The following is a 26368-nucleotide window of genomic DNA, read 5'->3' as shown; positions in this document are numbered from 1 at the left end:
TTTTTATTAAAATCCCAACTTGCCCTTAACTTTTACTTGCTCAAAACTTTAACCGAAGTCAATCAGGGGCCATAACTTGTATTAAGGATATGGAGTTATATAACCCTTATGGGTGATGGTCCTGAACAAGTATTAAGTCAATTGAATGAAGGGTATAGAAGTTATTAAACAATATCGCAACCTGCCCTAAAACTTTAACCTAAGTTCCATAGTCAATCAGGGGCCATAATTTGTATAAAAGATAATATGGAGTTATCTAACCTCATTTTGTGATGGCTCTGAACATCTGTGTGAGGTATTAAGTCAATTGAATGAATGATATTGGAGTTTTAAGTGAAAATTCCAACTTGCTCTAAAACTTAAACCTGCCCTAAAACTTTAACCTAAGTCAATCAGGGGCCATAACTTGTATTAAGGATAATATGGAGTTATGTAACCTCATTGTGTGATGGTCCTGAACAACTATTTGAAGTATTAAGTCAATTGAACAAAGGATATAGAAGTTATTAATAAATATTCCAACTTGCCCTAAAACTTTAACCTAAGTTCCATAGTCAATCAGGGGCCATAATCTGTAAAGAATAATATGGAGTCATCTCACCTCATCATGTGATGGCCCTGAACAACTGTGTGAAGTATTAAGTCAATTGAATGTAGGGTATTGGACTTAAAAGTGAAAATCCCAACTTGCCCTAAAACTTTAACCAGACGCCGACGCTGGGGCAAGTAGTATAGTCCACCTATTTTTCGAATAGTCGAGCTAAAAAGCAATCTCTAGTTTTAATACGCACACCTTCAGGGGCATTACCAAAGCATAACAAAATTATAGCCATGAAATGAACACCTTTTCAATATGAGGATATATGCATTAACCAAATTGTAATCTTGACCTTTGAGGTAAGGACTGGAGGAAGGTTGACGCAACACTGCCTTAAATCACCAAACACAGTCATGTGCCAAGTTACCTTAAAATCCCTCTGTGAATGACGGCTGCTTTCACCAAAAAACAAAAAAAGAAAATATTGTACTGATTACTGATTAGACAGTAATATAAGCATTCCAATCAGTTGAAAAAAAAGCTTAGTTTGTTATGAAACTAGGACCAGACGTAAAATGCATTTTTCTCCTTTATTTCTCTTCACATAGTAATAATAATTACACATAAAAAGATATTGCACAAACGAGACAAAGGAAATTGCACTGGTTGAGACATGGCCCCACTACAAGTATACATAAACAATTTCAACACAACAACAAATGAATGTTAACAAGAGATGTTAGTGAAACATTTATGCCCCCTTGGGAGCCAAATTGTTAGTAGGATTTGGACACTTAAATAAAATATGGACAATCAGAAAACCTTTTTTCAGCTTACAGTCACACTGACCTTGACCTTTGACCCACTGACCTCAAAATCAATAGGGTTCATCTGCTGGTCATGACCAATAAGCCTACCTAGTATGAGGTCCCTGGGTCAAAGCGTTCTCAAGTTAGTGATCGGAAACCGTTTTTCATGTTAAGGTCACACTGACCTTGACCTTTGACCCACTGACCTCAAAATCAATAGGGTTCATCTGCTGGTCATGACCAATACACCTACCAAGTATGAGGTTCCTGGGTCAAAGCGTTCTCAAGTTATTGATCGGAAACCGTTTTTCATGTAAAGGTCACACTGACCTTGACCTTTGACCCACTGACCTCAAAATCAATAGGGTTCATCTGCTGGTGATGACCAATACACATACCAAGTATGAGGTCCCTCGGTCAAAGCGTTCTCAAGTTATTGATCGGAAACCATTTGGTATTCCGACCGACCGACAGACAGACAGACCGACCGACCGACCGACCGACCGACCGACCGACCGACATGTGCAAAACAATATACCCCACTTTTTTCAAAAGGGGGCATAAAAAATTCAAAACAATATAAATATCAAATTCCAACTTCATACATAAACAGTCAACAATGGCTCATCAGAACTTTCTGTTGAAGTAATTGATAATGTGAAAAGGTCACCAAAGTATCCAACATCCATGCACTAAATGTAAACATATATCAGGTATGTAAAGTGTAAATATAAATAAGTAAATCAATAAATAGTAAATAAATAGTATTACAAATGCTTAATATTGCACAACATTGAAATTAGATTTCAATTTCAATCACTTAACAGGATTTTTTAAGATGTAAAGAAGCACAACATAGAATATTGCACAACAAAACAGAAGTATGACATGATCATGTTAACAATAATAAAATATTGATTGAGCAATAAGATGCCAATGGTCCCTAAATCAAAAGGTAAAATTCAATGGTGACTGCGCAGCAAATCTACTATATTAAAGAGGCACAATATAGGTTTGATGCCCAATTTTTTTTTAATTTTAATGCCAAATCATGTGTAACTCATTTCACTTTAATGATAAAAAAACACCATCATGATTTGTGTTCAGATAAAACAATATTCAAAACTTTTTATATTGTGCCCCTTTAAATAATTGTGAAATAATTTTCTTATGCAATTTTAAAGGCAATATTATGTCGGAAATGGAAATATAGCTGTTGGATTAACATACAAGGGCACTGGAATCTGATACCATTATTTGTTTTCCTCTCCTGATATAAAGGCATATAAGGGCCACAACTTAACAAATTTGTAACCAGAGTGACCAGACTTGCTTAAAATACAATGTAATTTAAGGGCCACAATTTAACAAATTTGTAACCAGAGTGACCAGACTTGCTTAAAATAAAATGTAATTTAAGGGCCACAACTTAACAAATTTGTAACCAGAGTGACCAGACTTGCTTAAAATACAATGTAATTTTAAACAAGCTTTATGTGATTATCATTAAAGGTTTCAAAATTTATAGCCTAGAAACATGCTTTTGTACAGAAGTAATGAGCATAGTTTACAACACATCATCAAGATTTTCTTCAAGACCAAACAAAAGCTTAAAATGATTGTGAAATATTGAAAATTTGAAAACATCACATAATACACAGTAAAGCACCAGCATGAAATAAGAGGTATATCTATCCACATATTAGCACATGTTACATTATAACATATATAAGAGGTATACTTGGTGTCAGATTCCCTGTTCTTTTTTTCCAATTTTGAACAACTGTTGATTACTTTAACTTTGTGAGGGTTTCAATTTTGCTCATGTTTTTTCAAATCCAAATCTTTTCAAATCCAAATCTTCTCAAACTGATACTGGGAAATCTTGTTATGGAACACAAATATCAAATGCAAAGAAAACTCACCCAGTTAAAGCAATCAACAGACTCACTGATAGTGATTAATGGCTAAAAACACTTGCGCAGCATTTGGATAATTTTTCATATGTTAAAATAAAAATGTAATACAAAACAGAGTAAAAATTGAAAATCTATTTTAGCAAGACAGACATAATTCAGGAAAGAGTTGCCTATCTTGCAGTGAGCCTTCAAAATATTTACAAGTTACATGTCCAAACCCAGGATGCTATACAAAATTTCAAAGCAAAATGTCCAGCAACTGATTGTATAAACTTGGATAAGTCATCCAGTTTATTTTTGGCCATTTTACATTTCTAAATTATATGATTGGTCAATGGCAATTACTGGACATATATTGACCTACCAAACTCTGTTTGGCTTCCTTTGACCAAACCAAAGAAATATCAAGTTTTATTCAACTGGTTGCAAGAACAACCTGATTATCAAGAGTAATTGTCATCTTTATGCCAAGCATAGTACAAGCAATACCATAGTTTTCATTATTACCGTGAGAATGTCACGGAGGAAACGCAAATGTATGTTTTTTTTGTAAGTCAAACAAGGGGCATTACTTGACAATAATTGAGACCAGAGTTATAGACCTTGCTAAACATGTGCATATTGTACCTGGCAACATATGTACATAGTGTCATTTGAATACCTTGAAAGTAATGGCAAAGGTTATAGTTTTTGCACCCGGAGGACGCTGACATTACCAAGGCTATATCAATAGCTTCATTTTTTTTTCTGTGAAAAATGGACAAACCTATGAATCTCAGCAATTTCTCCAAAAAAGTATTAAAAATGTGATAAATATTAGTCTAAAAGCTAGGCATTGTGAGCAATTTCGAACAGTTTTAACAAAATTTTAAATAGGTTTCGCGCATTCAAGCCTCTGTTGACTTGTAAGAAATAGCTTGTGCTAACCTCGGAATCAACAGTTTGTTATTCCCACAACACCAGTAAAATCTTGGTAAAGTCTTGCAGTATCAAGCAACCTGAATATCAGAAACTGCCACTTTGATTGTATTTTTGATAAAGTGATCGCCGTCAGACACCCTAGTGGAATACAACGTATGTATTAGACTGAGGCAACTGTCAAAATTCTCCTCCTGAATCAACTCTTCAACAGCAGGCACGTTTACGAGGTTGAGACTGGACATGATCTTATGGCGGACATTTCGAAGGTACTCGTCAAGTTGCCTGTTCTGGGCTCCCAACATTGATAACTCCCGTTCATTCTGCTGCACCTGTCAAACAAAAGTAAAACTTTGTAATTGTTCTGTAAATTCAACCATATATAACAGTACCTGGTTATAGATCTTTGTTATCATTGCTAACTAAGAGTATGTACATAGCTACAGTTTTTTGTCATAAAACTAGACAGATACTGGTTTGCTAATGTCATATCTGTGTCCTCTGCCTCAAAGTTGTGCAGTGTTAGAATGAGAGTTTTTAAGTGGTTAATGTGCCTGCCCCTAACCAAAAAAGCCATGGATTTGATCCCTTCCGGGGGTACTTTCTCATGGCCTCTTAAAATAGACACCAGTACTGATTTCCCCCCAGAAAATAGACCTGAGAGTTATTATATAAGCTACCTGCTTTTGTCGCAATCAAGCTAATAAATATCTGTATAAAACAACTTCTGCTTCATTGTCATAGTGCTACATTTGCAATGTCGAATGATATCTTATCTCAACCCCTCTCTGCTGCACCCATCCTCAATACAACCCCCCATTACCCTGCTTTCCATGCAAGCGACCTCGGCCTTGAGCTTGATAACTTTAGACTCCTCAGTCATGTTAGTGCTTCGAAGGTCAGCAATTTCTGAGTCTAGCTGCTCCAACAGCTTGTCGGCATTCAGGTCTACAATCAAGGAGTAATCATAGTGTACAATACAGGTAAATATCACCATTTAGGTCTACAATCAGGGAGTAATCATAGTGTACAATACAGGTAAATATCACCATTTAGGTCTACAATCAAGGAGTAATCATAGTGTACAATACAGGTAAATATCACCATTTAGGTCTACAATCAAGGAGTAATCATAGTGTACAATACAGGTAAATATCACCATTTAGGTCTACAACCAAGGAGTAATCATAGTGTACAATACAGGTAAATATCACCATTTAGGTCTACAATCAGGGAGTTGTGAAAGAGTCTACCGTGATACAGGTCAATATCTGTTTACAAGTGTATATCAGAAATCTCAATTTAATAAAATCTTTTAAAGGCATTCCATTGTATGGTAAATACTTTCAGGTTAAACAATAATCCTTAATTTATTGGCCCCCAAAACCTCAACTCTACCTTCCCCATTCTCGACTTTCTGTTGCAAAGCAGCCAGCTCGATGGGCGACAGTTTGGCCTTCTTCATTGCCTGTGTGGCCCGTGGACATCCCGACAGGCTCCTGTGCGATACAAAGTTCCCGTTCACATGGCCAGATCCATCACAACCAGGAGTAGGGCATCTGGGGAATAAGGAAAAAATCATCTTAAATGCTACCAACACTTTAAGCCATCAAAACTGCTTGTGTGGCCTGCATACATTCCACCACCCTTGATTTGGTAGAGAAATTTTACACATCTATTACAGTTAATCTGCTATCGCTCAAGGATGCCAGGGTCTGAGCCTCAAAGGAACCGATGTTTCGATCGACCAAAGTTTCAATTTCCCAGTCTATTATTAAACTTCCTTTCTGCATTACAAAGTTTGTCAAACAACTTTTCATTTTATTGGGGAGAGCATCTCAATCATTTGAATAAAGGCAATATGTAAAACCTAGCAGTACAACACCTGCCAAGAACTTTTTATTTGAGTAAGAACTTTACAAAGAAATCATAAGGATTTCCGAGCCACAATGACTCACACACAAGGTTCCATTTTGAGAGCAGCGGCGATGTCAATGCTATCCTCGATACCTGTAAACAGGTGGCGCTGCATCTTGTACTTGCTGGCCAGTGGACATCCTGAGGCACTGCAACATAACGAGCAGAAAAGTAATGAAAACAGTTCTTTTTAAGGTTTACACTGGTCAGTTTTTCTTAAATAATTATAGACCTAAACAATATATTTTATGTTTAATTTGTTTGAAAAAGATTTCTTTATGGTGCAACTGCACATTCACTTTTCAAACATTAGAAAATTATTCCTTAAATCAGTGAATGATAAATATCAATGTTAAATAAGTTGAGTGTCAGAAGAGCTGATAAAAATTCCTTTCCATTTTAATTCAGTTTGACTATGTTGACAACTGGTGCTTATTTGTAGCAAAACTTTGAACCATGCACTCTTACAAAATAATATTGTGCAGAGGAAACTCTAGTATGGAATTTGTTAAAAGATGTAAAATAAGATTAACCACCTACCTTCTATGGGAGAGGTATTTGCCTGTGATATGACCAGACCCGTCACAGCCGGGTATGGGACATTTCAGTGGCTCATCATCTCTCTTCTCAATCTCTTTACCAAGGATCTTCTTCAGCTTAGCGGCCCGCGGACATCCGGAGAGACTCCGATGGGAGGTGTAGTTTCCGGTCACGTGACCAGAGCCATCACATCCTGGGGTTGGGCACCTGACGGACAGGATGTTATTAAAAACAATGTTCTCATATGAATTTAGAAATTGTTGATACATGAAGTAATTTATTTTAGCTTTATTGTGAATACAACTATGATTTGCACCATGCTCAAACAGGTCTCTTAGTCCTTTTTGCAAAACCATGAAAATGTACCCCTTGTGGGGCTTGAACCCATGACCCTTGTGGGCCTTAAAACCCATGACCCTTGTTGGGCTTGAACAAATGACCCCTGAACTTGAACCAATGGCCCCTTGTGGGGCTTGAACCCATGACCCTTGTTGGGCTTGAACCCATGACCCCTTGTTGGGCTTGGACCTATGACCCTTGTTGGGCTTGGATCTATGACCCCCTGTCGGGCTTAAACACATGACCCCTTGTTGGGATTGACCCATGATCCCTTGTTTGATTTGAACCCATGACTCCTTGTGAGGCTTGAAACCATGACCCTTTTTTCGCGCTTGAACCAATTACCCTTTGTGGGGCTTGATCCTATGAGCATTGTGGGCCTGATCCCATGAGCATTGTGGGACTTGAAACCATGACCCCTTGTGGGGCTTGCATCCACGACCCCTTGTGGGGCTTGAACCATGACCCCTTGTGCTTAATCTATGACCCGTTGTGGGGCTTGAACCACGACCCGTTGTGGGGTTTGGACCCAAGTCCCCTTTTGGGTTTTGAAACCATGACCCCGTGTGGTACTTGAAACCATGACCCCTTGTGGTGCTTAATCGGTGACCCCTTGTAGGGCTTAACCATGACCCCTTGTGTGGCTGGCAGACACCTGAACTTCTAGTCCAACTCTCAATTTGGCTAATTTGTTTTTACATACCAATACACCCAATGCAATACTTAAATACATCAAACTTTAGTTTCTGCTCTAAAGAGGGATTGCATATATTACTAGTTTAACTTTATAGCTGATACTTTTTTTTTTGAACTAGCTCTGATGTTGCTTTGTCATCTTGTTTTACAATTAAATAAATTAACACTACAGTTTTTTAGACTTTTCTTCAAGCAAAACACTGTATTTCGAAACTTATTTAACAAAGTAAAATTCTTAAAGAAAACAATATTGTCACCACAACAGCTTTACAAAGAATAAAAAACATGTAATAAATGAGAAAAGCTACTTACCACTCTAGATTCAAAATATTGATTTGACTAAGAGCTCCAGCATCTCAAGTAACTTTGGGAACTGTACATCTCAAGGGCTTCCAAGGGCTTTCAAGTCCAAATACATGTAGTCAATTATATTCTAAAAACTGTCCACGTTCATAAGTCTTTTAATGGATATGTCTATAATAGTCATTTCTTTTTCATGTGCTAGTCTTTGCATGTGCCTCCAAAGCGGCATTAACTCGCTTAATTTGCAAACCTTTTGGATTAAACGTTACCTTTTTAGCAACCAATCTTTTTCACCTTTCATGCTGAAATGCACCGTTTTGCAACCAAACTTCATGCAAACACAATAAATGGGCAAAAAGCTAAAAAAACAACTGAAAACAACATAATACAACTGAAGAAAGAAGACGGTGCTACAACATCAAGCCTCATCCTGGTGTTACTATATTTAGGCTTACTTCTGCTCGACCTGATTGGCCTGTACTGTGGCTCTATCGACCAATGGGCAGCCAGAAAGACTTCGGTGGGAAGTATAATTGCCTGACACATGCCCCGAGCCATCGCACCCTGGGGTGGGGCATGTTAGCAAATCTCTGGGCCCACAAAGCATGCTTGACAGGCAAACAGACTTGCAACAGGAATCTGGGCTCTCTTGCATGAACTCTGGGCTACATGTTGCTTCCCTGCTTAAGTTTGGGTAAAAGAATAAAAATATCACATGCTTTAAAAGGCTAGAAAATAGATCAGTCATTCAAAATCAAGCTAATAAAATTGTCATTATATACTGAATCTTTGGGTTGCAGAAACCAGCTGCTATGTACGTTCTGATAAAATAAAATTGACTTAGTTAAATGAGTCGTCATGCTGTACTGTTAATATTGTTGAAGGCTTAACATGCTCAGTTTTTTGGATGTATTGCAGCAAAAGACTGGACACACTTCTTCTCAACAACTTTATTAAGCACATTCTTTAACAAACATGACTGTGCACTGTACAAAACAAATTATTTTAGCCAACACAATATCATTTGCGATTTATGGTATGTAAAGTTTTCCAAAGCCTTAAAAAGAAACGAAAAAAGGCAATGTGTACAAAGAAATCAAAAGGTGATGAAAACATAGATGTAAATGTACATTGGACACCAGTGTTGCCTGGTTACGGTGTCAATCCTGAACAGAGTCGATGGTAAATATTAAGAAGGTGAAAAATATCCCCAAAATACTACAAAGACAGTTACCGTCTGAACATATTATATATAGAATGTTCAAATCTACAGTATTTGACCTGTAACAATGACCTTAACCTTTAAGATAGATGCCAAAAACTTTCAAAAATGGTGACCATCTTTGCCAAATAATGTAATGATGTTACTCTACCCCCACCACCATTCTGCACACCAAATATTCTAAATTAATAATTTTATTTGAAGATCATGTAAATACAAATTATATGTATCAAAGCAAGTTAAAACTCAGTTTTACGGTAAATGCTTACATAACAATAATTATAAGAATTACATGCTAATCATAAAAAAGTGTGAGATAAAAAGATCTTAACAATTAATATGTGTGTTACAAATAACATCTAATTCTAACTCAATCAAAAGTTGATTCATCCACAGATTCATGATTACACATAAATTTAACAGGGTTATTTACAACTATTTATTTCAAAAATAAAGAAAACAACAAAAAAAGAATAAGCAAATAGATCTGATAAGCTTTAACAATCTAATTTATAGTTCAGATTTAGCGGAAGTTTAATTTGTTTTTTCCCCCCACAAACGTCATTGTTCAAACAAATTCATTTGCTATCAATAAATTGATAAGAATATTTCTACAACAATACCTATGATCAAACACTTATTTTCTAAAAAAAAAACAACCACTGACAATGCTGTACTTTCTCTGAAAAAGTACACAATGAACAAACATACTTAAAAAAAATCTCATAAAATGCTAACAGTATTTAACACTGCGACTGCAAAAATATAGGACCACATTGATGCCAAACTATTCAATCTTTCTTATCAACAATCATTTACATGTAAGATTAACTACTGGTGAAGGCATGGGCATATTGCCTAATGTATTTGAAATAAACCTTATGATAATCAAAAATCACATTTGGAAGTTAATTGAAGAAATGATTAAGCTTTATATGTAGTCAATGTGTCAAAATTGTGTTTTTGTTATATTGTTATTTTTATTTAATATCTATTTTTTTCTTCAAAATGTTTTTAGATAAAATCAATTTCTATGATTATGACTAAAATTAATTTCATTTGATTCATATCCTGATATCTAACAAAATAATTGAATTAGAAAAAAAGAAGTTTTTTTCTTCAAAAGTCCAGAAAAATGAACTAAAATGCTCAATCAAAGCTCAAGAAAAACCTCATGTACTGCCAAAATTACATGGATTAAAAAAATAAATCGAGTAATAATAGACAAACTGTCAATACCGAAAAACAAGACTGCCATCTTCACTATATATCATTCAACGGTATGATGTTTAGCTAAAAAATCCATGTTCATTTTGATACAAGTTAATTGTCAATTCTTTCAGACGTATGCCCTTTGTTCTCACTTCCAAACCATCAATAATTTTCTTCTCCTCAATCTGATCTTCGACAAACACGGTAATATCACCACTTTTATCTTCATCATTAACCTTTGAATCAACAATACCAATGTCTTTTATGTCAAAGTCTTTTATATCTACCCCACTATCATCACTTCCAACTATCTGTAACTGAACACCATGGGAGTTATGATAAGAAATAGATGGTTCGGAGATGACTGGTTTGATATCAACATCCATGTTAAGAGCCACTTTTTCATCATTTGTATCAAGATCCACTTTAATAGCACTAGCAATACCACCAGCTGCAGATGCTGAAGCCGAGACAGTCGTGAAAGCTGAACCTGAACATGAACTAGAACTGGGCAATCCTGTACCAGCAAGACTCCTTGTGTTTTGAATCAAGCTTGATGGAACACTAGGCTCTACGAATGGGATAACAATACTATCACCACCAGGAAGAGATTTGTAAATGTTAACAACTCTTTTAGAATAATTGGTGCTACTACTTAAGACCTTACTGAAAGCCTTGTTGATAATGGAAGCAACCTTTTCAACATCTTCTGGAGTAGCCTCTTTGGCATTTTCAAAACCTGCTTCTCCTTGAACTTTCCCATCAGAACCACACAATGTCTTATCAATATCTGTTTTAGGCCGGATATAAATTGGTAACTTGGACATTGAAACACCTGAATCTTTCATAGCAACAGATACACCCACACTGCATGAACTACTACCAGCCACTACTGACCTAGACTTCCCCCCAAGATCAGAAATTTTAGAGCTCTCTAAACTGATTGCAGCTGAGTTTGCCTCATCTAAGACATTAACAGGTAACTGATTCAATGTTGATTGTTGAAGACCACATTGATTCAAATTAACAGGTACCTGTTTCAATGTTGTTTTGCCACATTGTTTCAATACCAAAAATTTATTTTTCAGAGCAGTAGGATCTGACACATTCTGCATAGAATTTTGGCCTTTATGAGCGAAAGACTTTGGTGGCGGGAATTGGGGTGTCTTAAACACACCTCCTGCAGGGATAGGAGCAGTATTATCACATGGAACTGATTGCGAGGCAGACTTATCTCCCTGATTCTTACAGTATATGACCTGCAAAGGGGGTTGTATAGGACCATCATCAGTTTTGGAATAGGTCGTTAAAACTGGGGGTGCTTTACTGATTGAGGGAGAATCCAGTACAGCATTGACAACACCTGTGGAAGAATTGATACTATATTTACAATCATCGGGCAGAGAACCTACATGCCTGTAAACAACGTACCCGTCACCTTGTGGCATCACAACATCCCCCGGCTCCGCTGCAAAAGCTTTATCTGTTGAAACAGGCAAAAGCAAGGGTAGCTCTACAGTGCTGGAGTCTGAATCAGAACTAACTGGAACTTTAAGTGTTGAGGGGATCTGTGAATTTTTAACACTTGCATCTGAATTAGCAGTTGTTGTCATCTCAAGTAGGTTCCCTTTGGAAATAGTTGGTTTGTGCATAATGTTCATTGTAGATGTATTCAAATCATTCAGTACACTTTCTCTTTCTGGTCTTTGGAACGAAGGATTTGGAATAGTAATAAGTGCATCAGCAGGAATAGGCATTCCTCCATTATCTCGTTGACTGCTTTTTATCAAAAAATCAGAAGAAACCTTTTCTCGTTCGGTTCTCTTTGTAATCTTATCTAACAAGTCCACATCATTGATATCAGGTCTTTGCTGCATAAGAGAGGCAATGACTTTAGTAGCTTCATATGTCTTTTTTGTGGATTGAGCCAATTTTGCTGCCTTTTCTTTTTCAGCAAATGAGATTGAAGCAACAGAGCTTGCTGATGACTGGTTTGAAGCTACAGATGACAAGGATGAATTAGAATCTGTAGATGATGACCTTGATTTCGGGCGATGTGGGCGCCTCTTGCCAAGTATGTTTGGGCGATCCCGTTGAACAGGCCTTGAAGGCCTTGGTGGCTCAGGAGGTTTTTCTTCTTCTATTGAAATGACAGGAGCAGTGGGCTCAGGCAATGGAGACTGCCCCGTCTTCAGTCTGTCCAGTCTTTGTAACTCGCGGACCAGATCACCCCTCTGTGAGAGGGCAGAAGATGAAATGAAGTTCTTGGCAAGAATCATTGGCTGCATGGCCTTTCCTGAACCTGCAAAAATGTAGTATTTCAATTACACAAGCAGTCAGATATTCCATGCACTCACCTAAATTTTCAGACTTAAGTAAACCACACAATTATAGGAGCCAAGCTCTATCTTAATTATAGTTTGATAAATTGTACAAGTCACAGTAATTTCAGAGTATTAGTGGTATTTTCTAGGCATTTGCGTCTCGTCAAAGTCATTGTTGGTTTGGTCCCAACGCAGGTTTTTCATGGCTACTCAAAAAGGCCACCTTTACTAGTTTTTACCCTGTTTAATAGCGATTTACATGAGCCATCTTAACAATCAATTTTAACTTAACTGGTATTAAGAAAACAAAACAATTCACCTACAGCTTAACTTTCTGTTACCGGTACTTCTATAGAAAGGATTTGTTAGCATTATTGGAAAGAATACACTTTTTATTCCCTTGAAGATAGTCTACAATTTGTACTCTGAGATATTACGCAGCTACTCATCAATAAGATAAGTTGCAATATTAACTTTATTTCGGCAATAAAATGTAAAAAATCTGCAAAATGTAAACAACAAAATAAAACACTTAAAACAATGTTCCAAATTTAAATTAACAGAATGAAAGCAACAGCAACTGGTCCCAATTTCTCGAAACTTGCTTAAAGAAATTAGTTATTTTTAAGCTTGTTATGCTCAATCACTTTCGAGAAATGGGGGCCAGAACATAACTTCAGAACATTCTCGGCTTACCAGACATTTAAGGAGACATCATTCTCAAGATTTGCTTCAATATACGACCTGAACATTTTTTTTTTAATAAATTGACTGCAAAAATGTAACCTAGCAGCCCTGAATGCACAGAAGACACCTTATTTATCACACTTTTCTTTAATTTGAAAGTAATTGTGACAGTAATTATACGTACATGTAGGTTCTTCAAAGAACTGAAGTTTGTAATAATTTAGCTCAGTTATTGCAAACGAAGATCTACATGTGTGGAAATGCTACCCGGTATATACAACAGGTACATAACTATATTAAAGCTGATGTTATTTTGCACACTGATCAAAATATGATATTATACTTCATCATGCGTGGGCCTGATTTTAATGAGAATAAAACAATTTTGATGTTTAACATAAAGGCATAAAGTAGCAACTAAATCCCTGCATACTGTCTTTTATGAAATTATGAAGCTACCATAACTTCACAACATAACCTTGATAACATTGATTTATTTCACTGAATACAATACCAATAACTTCATCTTAGGAGACGCTGACATTGTTGATTTTTAAATAAGGTAACTTTAATTCAACCTTACAATTTAGTTCTTGGAAGAGGTGTATTTTTACTCAGTTCCTATACTATAGAGTGATGTCCCGACAAATTCGAAACTAATCATGGGCACAGAATGTCATACCTTCATAACTCAAATCTTATTTAAACTACTCCAAATTGCAGTGAAACCGTTTATCAAATTTTACAAACAACAACAACAAAGGATGAACGACCAGGCCTTTGCATTTAATGTTGAGAATCTTAAAATTTTGTTACAATCTTCGGAAACCGGGCCACAAGAAAAATGATGTTATGCAAAAAAATGTTTTTTAATACCAGCGCTTAACAGAAGGAAATACCAGGGCTGCCTTCTCTTCAATTTTGTAAGTTTTCTTTCAAATATGGAAGTTCAAGTCTCTCGAACTCTTAAGAATTTTTTTATATTTGTACAACTATTCTGATGGAAATTAAAATATGAAATCATTAACAACTGAAATGAGCCAACTCCACAAAAAGTGTACCCGAACAAATCATTCAAAATCAAAACTATGGTCTCTAATGTTTTATTTTCACCAAGTTTTGATATTTTGAACCATGCATTCACCTTTCATTAAGTTTCTGTACTTTAAAGGGATTACATTTTGGAAACTTAAGCCCATTCCAAGCAAGTAATTTTTCCTTCAAACATACTTGAATAGAAGCATGCTGATTTTTTAAGCATGACATTAGTGTTCTTTTTACATTGTGTTAAGTAATTGACAGTAAAAATGAAACCAATGTCCTGTTTAACAAGAGCCGTCGTAAGACAGCGCGCTCGACAACGCCGCTTTGACTTAGAATACAATAACGATGTAATAGTTCCAAGTTTGGTCTCTTTATGTCAAACCTAACTAAAATTATACGACACATAAGGTGACTTTGATGCTGCCCTACACCAGCCCGCCCAAACAATGACGCAAGTCATTCAAATAACTTGATTTCCCATTATGAAAATGTGGTTAAGAATATACAAATATGCCTTTCAAAGGAAATAAAAAAAAAAATAAAATAAAAAAATTCAAGGGCCATAACTTGTATTTAAGCTTAAAACGGAGTTATGTTTCTTGTTGTAAGATGGTCGTAAATAATTTTGAATTTTATTAAGTGCATTTAATGAACGGTATAGAATTTTTTTTTGTTAAAATCCCAACTTGCCCTTAACTTTTACTTGCTTAAAACTTTAACCTAAGTAAATCAGGGGCCATAACTTGTATTAAGGATATGGAGTTATGTAACCTCATTGGGTGATGGTCCTGAAGAATTGTGTGAAGTATTAAGACAATTGAATGAAGGGTATAGAAGTTATTAAACAATTTCCCAACCTGCCCTAAAACTTTAACCTAAGTTCCATAGTCAATCAGGGGCCATTATTTGTATAAAAGATAATATGGAGTTATCTAACCTCATTATGTGATGGCTCTGAACATCTGTGTGAAGTATTAAGTCAATTGAATGAATGGTATTGGAGTTTTAAGTGAAAATCCCAACTTGCCCTAAAACTTTAACCTAAGTCAATCAGGGGCCATAACTTGTATTTAGGATAATATGGAGTTATGTAACCTCATTGTGGGATGGTCCTGAACAACTGTGTGAAGTATTAAGTCAATTGAACAAAGGATATAGAAGTTATTAATAAATATTCCAACTTGCTCTAAAACTTTAACCCAAGTTCCATAGTCAATCAGGGGCCATAATCAGTGTAAAGAATAATATGGAGTTATCTAACCTCATCATGTGATGGCCCTGAACAACTGTGTGAAGTATTAAGTCAATTGAATGTAGGGTATTGGACTTATAAGTGAAAATCCCAACTTGCCCTAAAACTAACTGGACGCCGATGCCGGGGCGAGTAGTATAGCCCACCTATTCTTCGAATAGTCGAGCTAAAAATTGGAAAAAAAACGTGATTTATCGCATAGTCATTTCCACCAGTAGTTTTCAAAGACTTCTTCACATATATACATTAATTCACAGAATATTGACACACAGGTACATACTTGGAACCTTGTCCCCCGCAAAAATCTGTTTAGCTGCTAGTTTGATGAGCTGAGATTCGGTGCAGGCAGCTAGAATGGCCTTCGACTGATCATCTTGTTTCGGCAGAATCACAAGGTGGTAGTCTACAAAAAACCCAAACAGGTATAGATTATTATTGAAACACACTTTCAGTCCATAAGTGTTTTGTTCTTCACAAAAAACAACATATTCTGTCGAGTCTTACTCCTTTATAATTACTTCTTAAAATTTTACCTTTTTGGGTAAGATATATACTAAAACCTAAATGTAGACTGCAAATGACAATCATAATACCTTATTTTATTTATTATTTATCTACAATTGACCATTGTACTAAACATGCAACTTATTTAAACTGTCCTTACTCTGTTTCTTGCGACTTTTTTCCCCACCCACCAGCCTTCCCATGGCTGCGATGGGGCACCCAGACACACTGGAATAGAACACTTCCATTGAATACAGATTTTGAAATAAAATATATACAATGAACTATTTTCTTTAAGTTTGTCACAAACACATATTTTATGATGAAATAATTCTTGCGAGACTGGCTCATGATGTCATGGTCTCATAAAAAGTATTAAAACTAAAACAAAGATTTAAGTTCAAATGATTATGTTTTTGCATGACTCTGCTTATGCCCAAACCAGTGCTATGACAAAACCTTGACATTTCTTTTTACAAAACAGACAGTCACAAACTAATGCAAGTTTAGCATCTACAGTCGAAACCTGTTGACTGGATATGGCTTGGCTCGATTTCCTCCTTGGCTCGAACTGGATGTTTTGGACCGATTTTGTTTTACTCTTTGTGGCTCAATTTACGCGAGGCTCAAAGTATTTTTGCCTGACCCTGGGATATTGAGGCAACTGGTTTCGACTAGTTACAATTTGTTTACCTTCTATGTGTTGTTCTGCTAGGATTAACATGACCTCGTCCACTACAACCAGGAGTCGGGCACCTGGAATCAGAATTGATTCATATATTAATATATGTACTCTACTTTCATGTTTGTTAGTTAAGATTTATCTAACAGACTAAGGATTCTTATGTTTAGCTTGATTTGACCTCAAGTGATAGCTTTAAGTCCTGTGTAACAATTAGTACTGGTGTTCTTTTTAAGAGGCTATGAGAAGTGCCCCTGGATGTGGTGGGGCTTGAGCTCAGAACCTCATTGTTAAGAGGTGGATATCTATACATGCAGTTGTGGACCACCTCACCATGTACAGATATTAGACACAAGTTGCTTATATAGGAACACTGTTAAAATAAATAGTGATCAATTGAATTCAATTCTAAAATGAATGAACAGTACATTTATCATTGAAGTTTCTTTGAAACAATAAAAAACCTTACCCTGTCGCATAATCATGCACAGCAACAACTGAAAAGATAAATTTAGATCATGGATTGGTTAAATTGAAACAATATACACACATAAAAAAGTGTCTTCATTCGATAAATTGTGTACCTGATGCCATATACATTTATTACATTTTAAACTTATCAATACACTTAACATTACACTAAAAATACATTCATAAAATTATATAACTACACATACTTATTTTCGCCTGTGTAAAAATGTACAATGCAAGCATTAAATTATGTTCGTACAAGATCATGGGTCGATTTTGATGTAAAGGAACGATTGTGACTCGAATTTCCCAATGCTTCATTTTTCGTATTTTTTTTAATTTTTCCATTAAAAAAGATTACTAGGTATGTCTACCTAGTAGAATTCATTCCTTATGCGTGATTGGCTGGTCGATGTTATCACGTGATATTACCAAGTTAGGTATATAGCTTGAATATTCCAACCGTTTAGGGTAAGCCTTCGTAGCACAGTGGATACAACACTGGACTGCAATTTTGGCGACATCGGTTCGAACCCGGTCTCCGACCTTTTTTTTTATGATATCAAAGATTAAAACATTTTATTAAATAATTGTCCTGAGATTCGTTACAGAAAAAAACTTTTTATGGTGCCAATCTGGTGTACAGTCCCATAAATAACATCTGAGTATGAATTCTGAGGTAAATGCACTCACCTGTGCTTGGGGCTTCATTTTTCTTTGGACAACCAGATAAACTGCAAGTATAACATGGAAAACACATTTGAGATAGCAGAAAGAGAACCACATGGGGAGAAATCACACCATGGTTATAAGCCTGACTATAATATGTGTCATATACGCCTGCAAGGAAAAAATCCTCCAGGATTTTAAGTTCATTCTCTAGTCGACCCAAGCAGAAGGAGAACTACCCCGAAATGTTCATTTTTTGTTTGTTATTGGTAAATGTGTAGACTAGATGAGAATTCATAAAAAAACCTAGTTGAGGGCAAATCCCGTTGTTTACTGAGCTTAATCCCCTATGAAGCCGTCCAGGAAATGTGACATGTATGGCCATAAAAATAATGAACATGTCCAACAACCATTTGACTACTTCTGAACGAGAGAGCTGGTATTATTTTGATCACCATTATCAAACAGTGTCTTATAACAGTAAAAAGCTGCATGTAAGCATACATGTTTTTGTTTCGGTATGTTTTCTGTAATGTTGTAATTTTGGAGAGGAAATTATCGTAGATTAAAAAAAGATAAACTATAATTTTATCTTTGTTAAGTAAATATGATACGAAATATAAAAATATAATATCGAAATAAGATACTAAGCTGGTAATGCTTAAGATTGTTCCATGAAATTGGGGTCTGTATACTTAAGGATGAGAAAGTTATGATTGCCATATGATTGTACCTTCTGTGGTGAGTGTATAGTCCTGTAATATGACCTTCACCTTTACAACCAGGGTTGGGACATCTGGCTGAAATGATGACAAAATACATATAGTGTGGTGCATCACAGATTTAAACAACAAATAGTTATAGTTTGTAAAGACAAGCAGAATGTTTACTACTACTAAGGCAAAAAGGTGGGTATTTACATGTAGTTAAGAACTAAATACCCACCTTTTTGCCTTAGTAATAGTAAGCTGGAAAAATAAATTTTATATTTATATACCTGATTAATATTTCTTCTTTGTGAATATTGTACGTGGAACTGCAAGAACATAATATGTGCATATACGTACACACAACTGTGACAACTAAATACTCAGTCATCTTTTTAAACCTGATTACTGTTCGTTTCAAAGGAAAGTTTGAGTGTGAGACTGAGACAATATTTCTTTGTCTTATATGAAATTCTTTACTTTTGCACATGTTAGTCGGATAGCAAAAGTGTGGGTCCACTGACTGCCACAAGTGATTAAAACCCTGAATTATAAACATCCATCTTCATTCTTTATGTTGCAACTGAGATATGCAACACAAGCAAATATCACCAAAGATTTTACATACCACTGTAAGATGTGTCAGTTTCCCTGCCCTTCTTTTTGCGGATGACCTTGGGGTCGTCTCGTTCAGCCCCGATCTCCTCAAGTTTCCCGTCTGTCCACTCGGCAAGCACCATGTATTCTCCATCATCTTCATCGTCGCTATCCCCACCCTCTGATGTTTGGGTGCGAGATTTATTTTTCCCCTTCCCACTTTTTGTTTCATTCTCTTCCTTTATCTCAACAACTGGTGAAGGTGTTGACCGATTGTTAACGATTTGTGTGTCTATATCAAAGCTATTTGTTGGCTGTGGAGGCTCATTTACAAGTGCATTTTGCAACACATGTCTCAACACACTGTCCTTGACGGGCTCTTTAATTAGCATATTAGCATTGATGTACTCTAACAGCTTATTTGGTTCAAGTGTGATAGTTGTTGAGTTTTCCTGTGATGTATGACTCTGAGATTCTTGGTGCCCCTCAGATTCCTGTTGACGATTTTCTCCTCCTGATTCAATAGGTATAAGGTTTAGAACTTGCTGTTGAATTGCGTCTGCACTAAGAGCAAGCTCAACGCTGTTTTCTCGTTTTTCACGAGCTTCAATAGCAGCACACTGTTCCTCTATCTTGTTCAAGTTGCTTAAGTCGCTATCACCATCATTAACATCAGAGTCAGTTTCTGTCTTAGGTTCAGTGTGTGCAAAGGTTACACTAGAAGATGGCAGTACTTGAACTTCCATATAATCTATTGGCTCATCTTTGACCTTGACCATCAGACTGGGACCGCCCACTGGAACTGGTTCAGTTTTTACATCAACTCTTGGAACTTTTGATGCAGGACCATCCAGTCCAAACATTCTGCGTCTTTTCAAAGGACAAAACTTTGATCTGAAATAAAATTTGAGACATATTTCCAAACAAATTCCATTAATTTGAGTACCCTTGGCCAAAATATGAGAAGTTATAACATAAAACACAAAATTATTCATAAATCTATATATACTTGATAACATTTCTATGTTTTTCAATTATGGTATACACATATAAAATATATAGATGCATAGATGTATTTCTAACCTTACCAATCTGAAAATCAAGCTGGGTACTTTCATTTTGTTTCATACATCTTAAATCATTGGGTTAATGGAGTAATCTCTGAAATCTATGCCATGATAAAACAGTTTGGTGAGTTTGCCATGAATTGGGTAAATGGGCAACTGCCATGAACGGGGTAATAAGTTGACTCCTCAATTATTTTTCATATGACTGGACATGCAGACCTACCCTCTGTGCCTGGCACTGACATTGTTTGTGTGCCCCAGGCTGTCACAACCCTCCTCGGGGCATGACTGGTTCTTCATCTCTGAAAACATGAATGAAGTACAATTATTTACTTTATCTTATTTTAATTAAGTTTCATGGACTTCAGAGTACGGTAACATTTTTTAAGTCCTATGCCACATACTAATGGTAAATGATAAAGATTAATCAAGTCACAGACTTCATGGGTGAGAGAAAGACACATAAGACTACTTTGGTTACAAAAGCACAAAATATTACTCTTTTATATAAGTATTTGGCATTCCTAGGAATAAAAGCTAACTGCAACAGCCATCAGTCACCTTAATTGATATTTGACTGGACACTGTAAGTTGATAATCTCAACCCTCAGTAATATCATATTAAGTATGTTTAACCTAAGAATCTATTTAAATCCAAGTGCACATGCATAGGTTTCACAAAGTTAATTTTTCAACTTCTCTTTATTGGTCTCAACGGTTGCCAGAGCCATGACAGGAGTGATAAGGGCCCCGAATGATAGCATATTTGAAAGGGGGTGCATTATTAAGTTATTGCCAACTGCTGTAGCAGGCATTTTATTTCTGATTAGTGTGGCATAACATCCTTGACGAATGTATGAAAAGATCAAGTGAGAACATTTTTGGTTGGTAACAAAATGGCAGATTTCCAGACAAAGAACCAACTTTGGTACCTGCTTTTAGGGACTACCAGGATGTATTTTCTCAGATGTTTAACTTGACTTAAATAAGGTTACATGCAAAACCTTAGCAAGAGTTTTTAAGTCCCATAATAAAAGCCAATAATTTGCATTACTGGTACATTCAACAAAGTGTCCTATATAACTTCATTCATACAGTAGGTTGGATATTTGGGAACACGTATGTAAAGTTTCAATGCAATACATGTATTTGCTGAAATAATGACTAAAAGGTGCTCACATGTACAGGCAAAACCTAAAGTTGAATAGCTCTTTATTCTTCCAATAGTCAAGCTAAAAATGTGGACGGACAGACGGACTGACGGACAGTGTGATTACCATAGGGAACCTGCATTTTTTTGCAGAGCCCTAATTAAATCCCTGAGCTAATTGACAAACCATACCTTCCATTTCATGGAGCCTAGCCTGCTCTTCTAAAACCTTTAAACTTGCTTTTCTTTTCTGAAAAAAGACAATTTAACATTTGGTATTACACAGGAATAACATGTACAAGTAACAGGCTTTCTAGCAGCTTCTGAAATAAACTAGAGCTATTTTTAAGGCTATTATGAACCAATTTAGGGGTCAAGGATGTCATTTTCTTTAATTTGGGCTGTTCCAGGAAGAGACAAAACCATACTACATTTGAGGTGAAAGTTTATCTTTAGAGTGCTACAGTATTCCGCCTTGGCACCCTGAAGTCACCTTATGGCATGTACTACCCCCCCCCCCACCCTTTCCCCACACTCCAAGAACCAAAATTTTACCCTCCAGACTAATGGGCATACATATGCGAGTAATTTTTGCGAATTGTTGTCTATAATGGTGTCCCCTGGTGCAATTTCAAAGAAAAACTAGGATCTTTGGTAATATAAGGGCTGCTAGAAAGCCTGCAGTAGGTCTGTTGTCATATTTGTTTGTACTGTATATATATATCATGGATAATAATGTACACCCTATATATCAAATGAATAAATACATATTTAACTGCTTTATTACATAAAATCATACATACTTTCATGTTAAAAGAAAACTGAGATTAAATACAAAGGACAAGACATTGTTGGTAATAATATTTTATTAAACATTACAAAATTGTGTTTTCATGATAAAATATTTTCATTTTATTTGAGGCACTCACCCTTGAACTCATTTGTGATTGCTTATTACTCAACAGATCTGAAACAAAAGAAAAGGAATTGAAATAGTTTGAACAGCAGATATCATAACTGATGGAGTTTAAATTCCAAATTCACTATTACATGAACTATGAAATAATTATGCATAGAACAAAGGACATATATTTACCTGTTTAGTTTGATATTCTATTCATTTTAAAACTATATCTGAAACATGTAATCTTAGGCTTACAACTCTTTTTTAACACTTTGCCTTAAGTGCATTTCCAATGCAGCATGAAGCCATGAACAACTCTGAAATAATGCATTGGAGTTTTAAAATAAAAAATTGTGATGTTTTTTTTTCTTTCATTTTAGTGCAATAAATGTATGCTGACCAATAGAAACATATTTTGTTCCCATTTATTTAAGAAAAGGGTAACATTTTGACCTGCATTTTTATCAGTGCTGATTGTTTGATTGGCATGTATGTAATTTTTAACTGCAAATTATAAATTATTAAATTATTCAACATAGTAAAGATAATAGACCACATTATGAAAATTAATGAATTGTGACTAAAAACAACTCAAAACTTTTTTGTCAACATGTACAAATTCTGTTCACCACCATTCAGATTCTGAATGCAAATAAACCACATAAACCACACACAGAAATTAATAACCATTACAAACTTTTTCTCAACTAGTTGCCGTGTCCCAAATAACCATGGCAACAGAGTGACACATAATATTCTGCTACAGAAAGTTTTGTGATTTGTTGGAAAGATCAATACAGTTCTCAAATGGGGAAAATGGCACAGAGGATGAAAATCAATACTTGCTTCTCTTTTCATAACTAGTGGCAAGTTTAACAGAAGTTTTCATCTGCTGAAAAACTTCTAAACATTAAAACAAAATATATTTAATCAAAACGGAAAGAACATGTTTCTTGAACAACCAATCTACTGTTTTAAACAGACCTTTTTGTCAAGAATTAAACCATAATACATTATAAATACATATTTTTTCCAACAAAATTACATGAAGATAAAGTCACAAACAATCAATTCCATCATTTTCACAAAGAAATTACTTAAACATCATTATTATCCAACTTTTTCAAACATTAGAAAAGTAACTGTTGAAAATATTAGCACAAGAAACTTCAGCTGAAGTAGCAAAGTTTGAAGGCATCAGCAACATCCAATGCCGTTAATGTTCGCCTTCATAAGGAGTATCAAACCAGTCTTAAACAGAGTAGATTATTCCAATATTGCCAACAATAGGGCAGCTGTCTCTCTGCTCCACTTATAGCCTGGTAAATACAACACCACCCTCAGCCAGCTGCCTTATACAGGCAAAATCAATAGTTAACTCCAAATAGAGGCTCTAAAAACTTTTCATGCATAATTTATTCTTAAAAAGATCATAATTATTTTACCTCATGTATCTGAAGTCAGAATCTGTAAAACTTAATGACTAAAAAGTAGTTTTAATTTAGTAAACAACAACTAATGAACATTTAGAAATATTAGTTATTCAGCAAGGCTTACAATTTTTATGTCTGTGTTATCTCCCTTACTCCTCACCAGTAGCCAAGGCCAATGGCTATTTCACAGAAGTTGGACAAATGTTAAGTTCTTACCCACCTATTCCAACTTTTTTTTTTTGTATAAGGCCTTAAACATTGGTTTGTTTTGGGTAGCCTGTCCAGCCATGCATTGTTATCTCATTCTCGTAGATTTATCATTATCAAGCTTCTGATGAATGTTCATGTTTTTTTTCTAAAATGGCACAGTGTAACTTATATATTTTTCATTTCAAACATTTTCACAATGTGATACTAGTTCAATTTGCCCAACATGGCAGTGCTTACGTTACACCAGTGTCAGTGCTGCAGCTAGGCCTAAATAGCAGGGTAGGGCACCTGGCGGCCCTTTTCCCGCACCCTGATGCCTTATTACAACGTCTGTATGCCTAAAGTATAAAAAAAGATATATATGTAATTTTGACACTTAAGTCAAGATAACAGATCAGGTATTCATAACAAACTATTAGTATTGAAAGTAGTAACAACATATACACAATATGAAATGAACATTGGCCCTTGCAAGTATGCCATTTAAGGCTCATTCAATACGCTTTAAGTGCCCTTTCTGTCCTAGCATACTGCCCTTTTCGAATCCTTGCGTTAGCACTGACAGTGTTTATTTGTTTGTCTATGAAATTAGGATGTTTTTTTTTTCAATTATTACTGTTTATAATATATGTTATCAATTTTTAGACCTAAATTGTAAGTGGCTATAGAATTGCCATTGCAAAGTTGTATCAAATACGGTAAACACCGAATTAAATGCTGGTGTGCTCTATTCTTACAGACTGAAATAGTACCAAATTGCATCATTTCATACTATTTACTAGACAAAAGAACAGTATCACACTGTGATTTTAACCAGAGTCATTTTCATAAATTTTAGGTCATGAGATGTAGACAACTAACTTTTCAACAAAATGATTGTTTGTTTTGTTACCAAGCCTTTTCTCAATGTATCAGTTGACAGGATTTATTTTAAGGCCAACAAAAACAATTTCTGGTTCAAGTTACCTGACTCTAGCTATGAACTAGACCCTGATCCTATTGTTTATACCATTTTGAAGAAGACCCAGTCCCTTTTGTATCAATTGCATGTTTTTATATATGTAGTAAGTTTAAAAAAGCAGGGCACGACACTAACGGTAATCCCGTGACCCAAGACACCCAATTTTCTGACAGGATTACCACAGCCAATTGTCTAGAAAATCCGCTGAGTCACCAGATAAAACCAATTTGCCACTGTGGTAATATCATATATATTTATTTTTTTGTCCAATGAAAAACAAAAATGAATACAAAACTATGCTTTATCGATAAATAAACAATCTCTTCATGTAAATAGCTGATGCGCATTGCCTGGTGCAACATCATTGAATGTATTCCAGGTCTGCTTTCTCTGCAGTGTTTGGTTAATAAAGAACATACAAAGAAGCCCGTCTCCTTTAAAAACAACTTCATTATCGGATATTTAAGATAATTGTCAGCCCTTAATTTTATGAATAATTGATGAATAATGACATTATTTTAAATAAAGTTAAAACAAAATAACAGACCAGTCCCGTTTGAGATGTGAATTATGTCATTAATCTTTAGCGAGGTGGTGATTTGTAAGCGGTGCTCCAGAGCCATTTCCTAATAGAAATAAAAGCATGATGAGGAAAGCCTTAAATAAGACTATATATTGATTCTTAGGTTATTTTAAAAATATGTAAACAAATAGGGATGTTGTTCAATTCTAGTCCCAGGGTTCTTGCTGGTGATCACCATTGTCGGCCATGTGTGCCTAAATCACAAAATTTGTGACATTTTTAATGTGATAATATTTTCATAACATTTTCTAAAATGATGTAAACCTTGCACAAAGCGCCCTACATCATAATCAATTACGTCTCTGCAAAAATCAAGTGGGCTGTTGTGTGGCATCTCTTAATTTTTATCTAATAATAACCGGTAGGGTTATTTGATTAATTCTGAATTTTATGACTTTTACTGATCAACAATGACATCCTGACCTTAAATAATCATAGCTCTTAGTAGTTTAAGAGTGAACTGTCACAATCTAATAGCCAGAGTAAATGCTTATGATCCGTGATAATTAAAAACAAGGAATGATGCATGATTTTTACAGATATGATGCAAAATGAAGAAATGAATACAGATTTTTGATTCTTTTACTTACAGACATTATCACATACCAATACGTTTTGTCAATAAAGAATTGTTATTGTATAAAACATGCCATTTATACAATAAATCGCCACAATGTTGTTGTTTTTATATGATTAATTAAAAAAAATAA

The 26368-nt window shown here is 35.3% G+C and overlaps 1 protein-coding gene across 10 annotated transcripts in view; it reads right to left on the bottom strand.

Moving 5' to 3' along the window:
- Positions 1-1114: 1114 nt before the first annotated feature.
- LOC128213971 (myelin transcription factor 1-like) overlaps positions 1115-26368 on the bottom strand; it is a 28466-nt gene continuing 3212 nt past the window's right edge. For 2 of the 10 annotated variants that reach the window (XM_052920110.1, XM_052920117.1), the window contains exons 2-12: positions 22497-22534; positions 21760-21817; positions 20641-20719; positions 19382-20244; positions 18780-18846; positions 18071-18111; positions 17376-17403; positions 16918-16980; positions 16385-16452; positions 16001-16123; positions 8915-12715 (exon numbers count right to left, since the gene is read on the bottom strand). In XM_052920110.1, the coding sequence (XP_052776070.1) occupies positions 10491-12715; positions 16001-16123; positions 16385-16452; positions 16918-16980; positions 17376-17403; positions 18071-18111; positions 18780-18846; positions 19382-20244; positions 20641-20719; positions 21760-21817; positions 22497-22508 (3627 nt within the window). In that variant the 5' untranslated portion in view covers positions 22509-22534 and the 3' untranslated portion in view covers positions 8915-10490. Of the gene's footprint in view, positions 4517-5007; positions 5133-5582; positions 5744-6142; positions 6251-6641; positions 6849-8434; positions 8663-8914; positions 12716-16000; positions 16124-16384; positions 16453-16917; positions 16981-17375; positions 17404-18070; positions 18112-18779; positions 18847-19381; positions 20245-20640; positions 20720-21759; positions 21818-22496; positions 22535-22663; positions 22702-22726; positions 23484-23536; positions 23672-24028; positions 24324-24351; positions 24453-26368 lie in introns of those variants that run through there. The other 8 variants (XM_052920118.1, XM_052920119.1, XR_008257840.1 and 5 more) reach the window with 8 other exon arrangements.

The sequence above is a fragment of the Mya arenaria genome, chromosome 13, assembly GCF_026914265.1.
Source record: "Mya arenaria isolate MELC-2E11 chromosome 13, ASM2691426v1".
In the NCBI taxonomy this organism is placed as follows: domain Eukaryota; kingdom Metazoa; phylum Mollusca; class Bivalvia; order Myida; family Myidae; genus Mya; species Mya arenaria.
Note: the sequence above shows the minus strand (reverse complement) of the source record. Positions and strands in the feature narration are given on the sequence as shown.